Genomic DNA, 12,232 nt, shown 5'->3' on the forward strand with positions numbered 1-12,232 from the left:
TGGTAAGTGTTGAATGACATGATATATTAAGAAGAGACTATTGAAAATGAACTTTTTTATTTGTTTATCATAAATGTATGTAATCAACCATTTTGCAATATATAACTAGATGTGCCATGTTCATTTAATTACGTGCTTTAATTTACTATTTTAATTAACCATTTTGCATATACATATTTCTTATTGTGTAAGTTAAAATCAGCTCAGATTGCACTGTTACTGATGGGAGACTGATTCAATTCACTGCATTAGTTGGCCTTTAATACTCCTCAATATGGACTATAAAGTCCTTGACTTCCATCTTGGATAATAAAGCTGGTAGAGGGCCTTGAGGCAATGCTTTGGCGAACATGCCAGTGAACCAATATTTTGTCCTAGGGGCATGAATTTGATGGAGCCTTCATTTTTTTTTACGAAGTGGCTGTCAATTTTGATATGTTCGATTCGCTCATGAAAAGAATAACCAGTTATAATGTGTATAACAACTTGATTATCACAAAATAGTAGTGTCGGGGAAAGAAGATATGCCTCATAATCCTATAATAATTGAATGAGCCACATTAGTTGCCTGTCACTAATTGCCAGTGCACGATTTTTGATTCCAACGAAGGATTTAAAGAGATAGAGGTCATAGTACATATGTTCTCTCTTAGACTTTAATTGGGATAACTTTCTTATTACTTTTTAAAACAATTTTTTAATATAATTTTTTTTATTTTATATAATAAAATTATTTTAAGAAGCAATAAGAAAAATTATTTTAAGAAGCAATAAGACAAATTAACAATTGCCAATTAAGGGTGGTCATGAAAGGACAATTTTTCTTATGTCCTCACAAGCTATTCATGAATAAATAATTTTTTTATAGCCCTTAAATATTAATAAAAATAAAGATATGTTGTGATTGCTAATTTTTAAAAATTGAATATTATAGTTTAATATTTAAACCAATTTTAAAATTAATATTAAAAATTAATAGAATTATATAATATTTTTAAATAATAATATTGCATTTTTTACAATATAAATAGCTGATGATCCACCGGTCCGGTCCGGTTCGACTATTTTAATCTCGCGGTTTGAAAATTTCAAGCCACGCTCGGCTCGCGATGTTTTATCTCCAATCAACTCATACCTCCTCCGCCCTCTCCGGTACTCTTTCCGGCGTTTGTCCGCCCTCACTCCGTCGATCAATTGAGCTCGAGAGCTACGGTATGATATCAGAATATTTACCTAATTTATGATTTGTACTGTAACTTTAGTTTTATCTTTCGATTTTTCTCCGTTCAGCTGTCTCTGGCTCTAATTTTTTTTCAGGGAAAAATGAGATGCGGTGATTTTTTTTTTGGTCTAAGAATGAATGCTGGTGTCTCTTCCTTCAAGCTGCTTTGGTTTTTTTACTGAAATGAAATTATCTCTGTTGTTAATGGCTTACTCGGCTGAAATTATATCCCTTTGCTCTTGCACCTTCATGTGTTGCTTTATCAATGTTAAGACCAGCTAGTCTGGTGGAAGCATAGATTAGGCCATCTGTCAATCTCAATTCTCGAATATTTCATTCCATTACAGTATAGATTTATCATCCCTATTGTCATCAACTCTCTGTTGTACTGCTTATAATTATAATAAAAGTCACAAACTTTCATGTTCTACCTCCACTATTTTAACTTATTAGCCTCTTGAAATACAGTTCTTAATTGCGTGGAAATCACCCGCACAACCCTATAATTTCTTCAACTAATATGTCACTTTTGTCAATCACTATACAAAGTATATCTGATAGCAAGCTGCTGGATCGGACAAGACCTGGAAGGAATCGTAAGCAAAGAAATGATAGAAGAAACTACAGGGCAGTGTAGTTTCGGTACTGGTATATTGGATAATAAGCAAGAACTGTGTACATCTTTTAGTTTCAGCTATATGTAACCTTTCTCTATTTCCCAATACTAAAATTAGTTAAGCAACTAAAAAGAAAACGGTAGTGCTGTAAGCAGAAATAGAAAACTAGATAGGGATAACTGTCAGAGTTTGTTATGCCGGTAAGATGTTCCGCAGGAGCCGGTACTAATGGGAGCTGCATCAGTCCTCCCCGGGTTCAGAAGAGCTCGACTCCGACGAGCTGACTGATATGATGCCGTCGTCTGGTGGTTTATACGCCCAAATGTCGGAGACATTAAAAGTCGGGGAAGTATTGCAGTCAGCAGGTAACGCTACAGTATATGCGTTATCGTTGATTTTGGCTAAGATAGGAACAGGTCCTATCTTGCGGCGGGAAAGCTTGGAGTAAGTCCCCACTGGGAAGCGTTCTCGCCTTAGACGAACCATCACCAAATCTCCGACATTGAACAAACTTTTCCTTCGGTGAGCATCAACTGCATCCTTATAACGCTGATTGGAGCTAAGGATTTGCTGACGGACATTATCCAACATCTCTTTGTAAGTATCAGCAAAGGTGGCAGCAGATGACGACTTGCACTTCGGTAGGACGGCGATGTCGAGAGCAAGATTAGGTGACTTAGTATAAACAATACTAAAAGGAGTTTTACCTGTGGATCGGTTCGTCATGGAGTTATAAGCGAATTCGGCCTTACTCAGTACGTCCTCCCATTGCCGCGGATTCTCCTGGACTAAACAACGTAGCATGCTACCCAAAGTCCGGTTGACGACCTCCGTCTGTCCGTCAGATTGTGGATGGTATGCGGAGCTGAGTCGTAGTTCGGTGCCCAACCTCTTCCAAAGCTCTCGCCAAAAGTGGCTTATAAATTTGACATCGCGATCGGATGTGAGGCTCCTCGGAAGCCCATGCAAACGAACAACTTCATCAAAGAAAAGGTGAGCAATGCTTAAGGCATTAGAAGTTTTCTTACAAGAGACAAAGTGCGCCATTTTGGAGAATCTGTCGACGACCACCATGATAGAATCATTCCCTCGCTTGGTTCGCGGCAGCCCCAAAACGAAATCTAAGCTGAGGTCCTCCCAAATTGAATCTGGGACCGGAAGCGGCATGTATATGCCTGTATTTTGGGCTCCCCCTTTATAATTTTGACAGACTGGGCAGCTTTCTACGAGACGAAATACATCTCGTCGCAGTCGTGGCCAGAAAAACCGAGCTTGAAGTTGGCGAAGGGTATTGTCCCGCCCTACGTGTGCTGCAAGTGCTCCAGCATGTGTTTCCCTCACCAATTGCTGGCGCCACGATGATACAGGAATGCAAAGAAGGTTTCGTTTGAAAAGGTAGCCATGGCGAATGGAATAATCTTCCACCTGCTGTTGTACTTCGCATTGCTTCCAAATTTCACCAAAATCTGGATCTTCCGCATATAAGTCCCTTAAGCACTCCAAGCCTGTAATTTGAGTCTGTAATTGTACTAACAGAAGACGCTTCCGGCTTAGAGCGTCGGCGACTCGATTGGCAACGCCGGGTTTGTGCTTAATGGTGAAAGTGAATCTTTGTAAGAACATCAGCCACCTCGCATGCATACGGTTAACTGTCTTTTGACTATTGATGTAGGAGAGGGCCTTATTATCGCTGCAAAGTATAAACTCCTGGTGGAGGAGATATTGTTCCCACTGCTTCAATGCCCGAATAATAGCATATAGTTCTTGCTCATAAGCCGTCCATTTTTGACGAGACGGACACAATTTCTCACTAAAAAAAGCTACAGGCTTATCCGATTGTGAGAGGACAGCGCCTACTCCTGTGGACGACGCATCCGTATCAACAGTAAACAATTTTTCGAAGCTGGGTAAAGCTAGGACCGGAGCTGAGCAGAGAGCTCTTTTAATTTCATCAAAACTGTTTTGTTGTTCCTCCGTCCACATAAAAATCTTAGATTTGAGACAATCCGTCACAGGCGCCATAATAATACTAAAATTTTTAATGAACTTACGATAGAAGTTCGCCAGGCCGTGGAAACTCCGCACCTCAGTGAATGTTTGTGGAGTAGGCCAATCTGTGATGGCTGCTATCTTCACTGGATCCATTTTAATGCCTTCTTCAGAAACAATGAAGCCAAGAAATGATACGGTGGAAACTCCAAGCTCACACTTAGATAAATTAAGAAATAATTTTTGCTGTTTTAGAACATTAAACAGAGTTGTCAAATGATCCAAATGAAGTTGCCATGAGGTGCTGAAGACTAGTATGTCGTCAAAATAAACAATACAGAACTTCCCGAGGAACGGCTTCAATACTTCATTCATCATCCTCATGAAAGTGGAGGGGGCATTGCAAAGCCCAAACGGCATGACCTTCCATTCATACAGGCCTTGAGGTGTCTTAAAGGCGGTCTTCCACTCTTCCCCGGGACGAATGCGGATCTGGTGGTAGCCACTGCGTAAGTCTAACTTTGAGAAAATGGAAGATCCCGATAAGTGGTCAAGTAACTCTTCAATGCGAGGCACCGGAAATCTATACTTCACGGTGATCTTGTTAATGGCCCGACTGTCTACACACATCCGCCAGTTTCCATCTTTCTTCGGAACTAACAATGCCGGGACCGCGCAGGGACTCATGCTTACTTGTATAAATTGCTTCTCTAGCAGATTGTCGACCAAGTCCTGAAGGATTCGCTGCTCCTTCGGGTTAAGTCTATAATGTGGCAAGTTGGGAAGGCTCGCACCCGGAATAAGATCTATGTGATGTTGGATGTCACGGAGAGGAGGAAGTTCCGCTGGTAGGTCTCCTGGTGTAAGCTCCGGAAATTGCTGTAGCAGGCGTTGGAGATCACAATGCAGGGTCTCTGGATTTGAGCAGGGGTTCGGCTCTGCCAGTAATAGAGCAAACAATGGGGCGGGCTCACGCCAGCAATGAAGCAATGTAGATCCAGAGACTATGTGCAAGGCCGGCTGTTTCGTTGTCCCCGACTGTAAGGACTTGTTGTCCGGGGAGTTGGGCAATAGTCTAAGACGGCGACCCTTCCAATCGAAGGAGTAGACGTTGGCCCGACAATCATAGACAGCACCGGAATCAAACTGCCACGGTCTTCCCAATATGAGGTGGCAAACATCCATCTCCAAGATGTCGCACACAACCTCGCACACATATTGCTTTCCAATGGAAAAAGTGACTCTGCATGAGTCAGTAACACCAATCTCAATACCTTTTTTGACCCATGTGATTTTGTACGGACTAGGATTTTTGAAAGTTTTCAATTGCAAACTTTGAATCACTGAGCGAGAGATCACATTTTCGGTACATCCACTGTCTATTAAGAGGTCGCACACTTTGCCGTTGATGGTGCACCTGGTCCGAAAAAGAGCATGGCGCTGTGAATGTACACTGTGTTTGGGAGCTAATAATAATTTCTCTAGAATGCACATCAGAGGCTCTCCGTCATCAGCTATCAGATCATCCACTTCGGCTTCCCCGTCATTTTCTGCATCCACTGGTTCACTTTCTTCTTCTCCTTCCGCATAGTGCGCTTGAGGTCTTTGGGGACATTCGTTTGATTTGTGACCGGGCTGGAAGCAACGAAAGCACTTGAGCGTAGAAGGTCTAGCATATTGATTTTCCCTACTTTGTTGCTTTGGTTTGGCCGGCTGTTTTTGATCCAAACTGGAGCTGGCTGGAGTAGTGGAGGGATTAGTCACGGGTTGAGGAGTCTTCCCAGATTGGGATGAAGCTTTGCTGTACCCAGGTGTTGATTCAGCCCACTGCCTACGGGTGAATGGCGCCTTCCCTTGCCTGGATTGTTGCATCTCGGCCTTCAAGGCAAAATTGACGGCTTGTGACAAAGACCATACTGAATTCAATTCCAACTTGTCTTGAATGCTCTCCTTCAGTCCGCCGATATAGCGAGCCACTAATTGATTTGCCGATTCATTTAAATTGTTTCTGGCGCTCAGCCGATTGAATTCCTCGGTATACTCGCTCACCGTGCGTGATCCTTGCACACAGTGCTGATACCGCATGTATAAAATCTGCTCAAAATCCGTAGGCAAAAATTGAGCCCTCAATAATTGCTTCATTCGATTCCAGTTCCGCACTCGCCCTCTTCCTTCTCTCTGCCTAGTTTGTAAAACCTGAGACCACCAAGCACTGGCACCTCCCCGCAAACGACAAGCCACATATTTCACTTGCTTGTCGGGTTCGATTTCCATATAATCGAAAAAATTTTCCACAGCCTTTTCCCAGTCGAGATAATCTTCGATGTGTAGGTGACCGTCAAAAAAAGGGATGTCAAGCTTCACCTTAAATTCTCCTTGGCGTTGTTGGTAATGAGTAGGGCGGCGGTACCTCAGATGTTCCAAGTGGTGTGGCCTTCCTCCATCTTCATCTCCTGAATCAAATACTTCTGCTCCTGGATATATTGGCGACTCCTCCTCCGAATCTGAAGTCTCCTGTGTAGCTCCTGCATCTCTGCGGGCTTGCCTGCCAATTACCACTCCTCTTCGCTGCACTGTGCGATTGGTTGGAACTTCATTCCGCTGCGGTTGTTGTCTTGCCCGTATGAGATTGAACTCGCGGCGCATTTCAATGGACAGCCTCTGTATCTCGGCGGCCAAATCGTCCAGCTGACGGACGATATTGGATTGGTTTGCCCACAACGTCTCTAAACTCCGGGCCTCCTCGGTTGCCGGTTCTTTACCACGATCGGTCATCCTCTTCCTTCCGGTAGCTGGCTCTGATACCAGATGATAGCAAGCTGCTGGATCGGACAAGACCTGGAAGGAATCGTAAGCAAAGAAATGATAGAAGAAACTACAGGGCAGTGTAGTTTCGGTACTGGTATATTGGATAATAAGCAAGAACTGTGTACATCTTTTAGTTTCAGCTATATGTAACCTTTCTCTATTTCCCAATACTAAAATTAGTTAAGCAACTAAAAAGAAAACGGTAGTGCTGTAAGCAGAAATAGAAAACTAGATAGGGATAACTGTCAGAGTTTGTTATGCCGGTAAGATGTTCCGCAGGAGCCGGTACTAATGGGAGCTGCATCAATATCTTGGACTATCCATTGAATAAAAATTTTCTTGTTTATGATATCTTCATCATCTTCAAGGCCTTAGTGAAAAAAATGCTTTGATTGTAAAATTATCATCATATACTGTGACAATGGTGGCAAGTATCAAGCTTTAGGCATGTTCCTATCTACCAATAGCATCTATCATCTTACTAGTCCACCGCAGACACCTCAAAGAATGGATACTCCTAAAGAGGCCATGGACAAATTATCAAAATTGGTCTCTTTCTCTTATCTTATGTCTCCATTCCACATTCCTATTGTATTGATGGTTTTGCCTTAGCAATTCCCACACCCCCTTTTGTAATGCCATTCATGTGACACATTTATCGTCTAAGGATTAAATAGTAGATGATCTCATCAAATCACTTTCGTGCACTCGCTTATCTACATCAAGCTTCAAGATTAGACACGCCGTCCAAAGTTCCATCTTGAGGAGTATCCAAAGGAAAAGATCTAAGAAGCATATTAGTGGAATAATTAATTACCATCATTATGCAATTATTGTAACTTTTCTGCTTTCTATTGGAAATTTCCACCTACATTTGAAATTGGAAAATATCTCTTTAATAGTCTTGTATATCTCTATATATTCTCAACAACTCGATGAGAAATGTAAGTCATTCTTTGAACATTTTCCATCTTGAGTTTTATATGTTGATTGCTTAGTTGTTTGATGTTATTAGGCTGCATTTAGGGACAATACGAGCCCTGCCAGTAGTAATGAAAAAACATCCTGATGTCTGCTTCAGCATTTTTTTCTGTCCTTTATATTATATTGGCATAGTCTTTGTTCTGAGAAATACTGCGTCTTTTTTCCTCTGAGGTTGACTCTTTAGTTTTGCATGAAATATGCCATTTTCTTGTAATTGATGCAAATTTTCATCCAAACTGGACACTCTCCATGATATACCATCTGGAAGCTTGATGACTAATTGCATTTATGAGTATTATATGCTACTCTCTGTGAAATATATTTCTTCATTAATGATATGATATATATTTTTCAAAATAGTTTATGCTGTGCCATGCACCAACCACCATGGCCCAAGGGTACCATTGTTCCATAGTGCATTGTTCACCATAAGTAACAATATCCGCACCACCTCTACTCGGCCAAAGCGGAAGTCCAATGGAGGAGGGTCCACAATAGAGGTAGACGAGCTTGTGCGGGTGCTATTGCGAAAGGTTGGTGATGAGAAGTTCCCTTTGGTGACCACACTCAACAAGTATGTAAGGACTGTGAGAACAGAGCATTGCTTCCTTCTCTTCGAGGAGCTGGGGAGGCAAGACAAGTGGCTGCAGTGTCTTGAGGTTAGCACATTCCTGTGAATCTATGAAAAAATTGCTTGATCTCTGTAGATCCTTATTGTGATGCCTTGGCTTGTATATTTTGATAGTTTTCAAGCATTTGGTTGTTTGGTCTGATTGAGTTCAGATTGAGAAATTGAAAATATAACATACTATACATTAATTCATAACTGGGGATCCATAGCTTATAATTGACTATTATTTATTGATGAATGAACACAAATTATTCTTTTAAGGAATGAACTCAAATTATTTTGTGGGCCCAATTCAGTGTTAGTCTCTATTGATTTTCAGTGAACAAAACTTTTTCCCCCTCTATGGTGTATTCTTAATGATCATGGAACAGTGTGTCGGCTCTGCGAGTCCTATTTGCGATACTTCCATTATCAACACCTCCACCTTTATGGCTTATAATTGCTTATTATATTGTGAGTCCAATTGATTGCCTTTTGATCTTAGTTAGGCTCTAAGAGTTTTCTCGTTTACCCTCTTTCACTTCTTTTTAATTATTATGAAAAAATGCCCAGCTGAATTGTTTGTTCTGATGAAGCTTAGATAGAGAAATTGGAAGGACTATATATGATATTTTTCTTCCCTCCGCATGTATTGAACACTCTTTACATTTCTGTCATGTGAATGTAACTGGTCTCAGAAGAGCTCATCTAATGTTGCCTTTTATGTTTGTACTTTGAAGTAACGCCTAGAATATATAGATTGTTTTCTGGGGTTGCTATGGTATTTTCTTTTCATTTCGAGAAATTTTCATGTATTTATGGCGTTTTAGCTGTTTTCTTTTTTTTTTACATTATTTTTTTGCTGATGTCAACTTCCATGAAGCAATGAAAATTTATAATTGCTTACACAGTACTGCAGTTTTTCACTATTTTTCATTGATTGACAAGTGGTTCTCATTGAACAAATGAAGATTTTTATGTGCTGAAATGCATATAATAGTGCGTGGATAGTAAAAGACCTTAAATATGGAATTGATCTTTTTAAAGATAAAATGAGATCTTATTAAAGAAAAAATGTGGCTGTATTGAAGTTATAATTGTGGGAATCTTGTGTGTAACATATAAATAATATGTGATGGAACAAATTTATGCTAATGGTTTAGACAGAGTTATCTATGGGTTTCAGAGCAAATAATATGTTGCTGAAGATTGTTAGAGCACATAACAATGCTCTGCAAGTATACCAAACTTATCCTACTCATATATTCTTGTTTAGGCCTCTAATTTTCATAAATATCCTCCTCATATCTCCTGCAGATTACATCATTATGGTACCCTTGTAATCCATGTAGTCCTGAAGCTTCATGGAATTCATGCTCAATGTTTTTGAGAGAAGATCAAGAATCCCTACTTTGTTCAGAACCATCTTTGATCTCATTTGATTGCTTGTAGATGAAAAATATGGTTTTGAAATGCAAAAACTATTTTTTTGCAAAATTTGAGTTTGAAAATAAAATCCTTTATTCTAAGAAATTTTGAAGGTGTTTGTGGAGTCGACAATGCATATTGATTATTAATTTCATGAAAAAAAAAACAGAATATAAAATATTCAACTTTTTCAACTTTTTTACAACAAAATGATCCCTTACAAACCTTTTGAAATTATTACAATATTAATGTTCAATCAAATATTTCAATCCATTTTCAAAACAAGCTCTTTGCGCTGTTCTCAGAAGTATCAAACTAGTTAATGCTTGCATATTTGTAATTCCTATTGTTAACATTATACATAATAATCCTAGTCATTTGAGTTTTCTTTTCTCTAAAATATAATCTTTAGCCTTTGCAAAGCTTTTGAATTATGATTTTTTTTTTTTCAATCAAATGTTCCAAGTTCATTTTCAAAACATGCTCTTTGTCCCATCTAAAATTTCTGAAATGTATCTAACTTGTTAATACTTCTTGCTTATCATTCCTAATATAAACATTATATATGTGAAAAGCTTATTTTTCAGTCTATACTCTGTAAACAAAACTTCTTTTCAGGTGTTCAGATGGATGCAAAAGCAAAGATGGTACATTGCAGACAATGGCATCTACTCAAAACTAATATCAGTTATGGGCAAGAAAGGCCAAACAAGAATGGCTATGTGGCTTTTCTCCGAAATGCGAAACAGTGGATGCAAACCAGACACTTCAGTCTACAATTCATTGATTACTGCTCATCTCCATTCTCGTGACAAATCAAAAGCTTTAAGCAAAGCCTATGGCTATTTTGAGAAGATGAAAGGCTTGAATGAGAGATGCCAACCAAACATAGTAACATACAACATCCTTCTAAGAGCTTTTGCTCAAGCTGGAGATCTGAAGCAAGTAGATACTATCTTTAAAGATCTTGATTCAAGCTTCATATCACCCGACATATATACTTACAATGGCATCATGGACGCGTACGGCAAGAACGGAATGCTACGAGAAATGGAAACGATTCTTCTTCGAATGAAGAGCAATCAATGCAAACCCGACACAATAACATACAATCTTCTCATTGATTCATATGGAAGGAAACAAGCATTTGCGAAGATGGAGCAAGTATTTAAGAGTTTGTTGCGCTCGAAGGCGAAACCGACTCTCCCGACTTTCAATTCTATGATATCGAATTACGGGAAAGCGAGGCTCAAGGACAAGGCTGAATCTGTTTTCAGAAAGATGAATGATTTAGGCTTCAAACCAAGTTATGTCACTTATGAATGTTTGATAACAACATATGGTTACTGTGATTGTGTTTCCAGTGCTAGAGAAATATTTGATGATGTTATGGGAAATCAGAAGCATTTGCAGGTTTCTACTCTGAATGCAATGCTTGATGTGTATTGCATGAATGGTTTGCCTTTTGAAGCAGATAAGCTTTTAGAAGTTGCTGATAGGAAAGGCTTTGTTCCTAATGTTTCAACTTATAAGCTGCTTTACAAGGCATACACTAAAGCTAACATAGAGGAACTGGTTCATAAACTGCTCAAGAGAATGGATCAAAAGGGTATTGTTCCTAACAAGAAGTTTTTTTTGGGGGCTGTGGAAGCTTTGGGTTCAGTTCAGATGAGTTCTTAGGGTTTGCATTGTATATTCAGAAAACTTTTTTTTTTTTTGGCCATTAGATTTTGAGAATTTGGCTCTTTTTAATCTTCATTGTTGTAATTTTATACATAAGTTAGCCTATTTTTAGTAGGTTTTTATTTGTTTTTCTCAAGTGGATTTAGGGGTGTCAATAAATGGAACTTTTATTTGGTCCGGTGACCGGACGTAGAGCTACGTTCGGCGAGTGCTAAGAACGCGCCGTGTAGCAGGCACAAAACCGCGGACCCGACCCGGCGAAGAGTGGGTATGTCGCACGTGCGTTTTTTAAATCCATGACAACCCAATATTGCTAGGTATTGCTCGGTATTGCTAGGTATTTATCGATTTTGTTCGGCAATAACGAGCAATACTGAGCAAATACTGAGTAATACCTAGCAATACGCGAACATAGCATTCCCGGGTTCCGGTCCGGGTCAAGTCGTCGGACCGCGCGGTAAAGAGTAAGAGCACGTGGCGCGATCTCAGTGGTGACCGAACGTAGAGGTACGTCCGGTCACCGGACCTAATAATTGTTCCAATAAATGACCTGACCCGCCAATTTGATGTGAACCCAACCCAAAGATTTTACATTCGGGTTGACCCATTTAATAAATGAATTGCTTTTTGTTGACCACTGAACCCCATTTGACATGTTTAATTTTTTTTCTTAAATCACTTATTGATATGATTTTTTTTATCACTTTACCTATACTCGATAATTGAAAATTTATAATTTTTTTAATTAAGACAGGTTATCGGGTTGATTTAGGGTTGGGTCAACCGATTGGCAACAGAATGGGTTCAAGTTCCTTTTTGGCCCCTTTATTACATGGGCCATATTTCAGCTGAAGGGATTCGAGTTGGACCCGAACTCGACCCATTGAACTT

The 12,232-nt window shown here is 39.6% G+C and overlaps 1 protein-coding gene across 1 annotated transcript; it reads left to right on the forward strand.

The window, feature by feature from the left end:
- The first annotated feature begins 1,070 nt into the window (after window positions 1–1,070).
- Window positions 1,071–11,477, forward strand: LOC110113145 (pentatricopeptide repeat-containing protein PPR5 homolog, chloroplastic). The gene is made up of 3 exons (XM_020845584.2): window positions 1,071–1,212; window positions 7,981–8,279; window positions 10,277–11,477. The coding sequence occupies exons 1-3, from the start codon at window positions 1,110–1,112 to the stop codon at window positions 11,336–11,338; spliced, it is 1,464 nt and encodes a 487-aa protein (XP_020701243.1). The 5' UTR covers window positions 1,071–1,109; the 3' UTR covers window positions 11,339–11,477.
- The last annotated feature ends 755 nt before the right edge of the window (window positions 11,478–12,232 follow it).

This window comes from Dendrobium catenatum, unplaced genomic scaffold (assembly GCF_001605985.2).
Source record: "Dendrobium catenatum unplaced genomic scaffold, ASM160598v2 fragScaff_scaffold_875, whole genome shotgun sequence".
NCBI lineage: Eukaryota > Viridiplantae > Streptophyta > Magnoliopsida > Asparagales > Orchidaceae > Dendrobium > Dendrobium catenatum.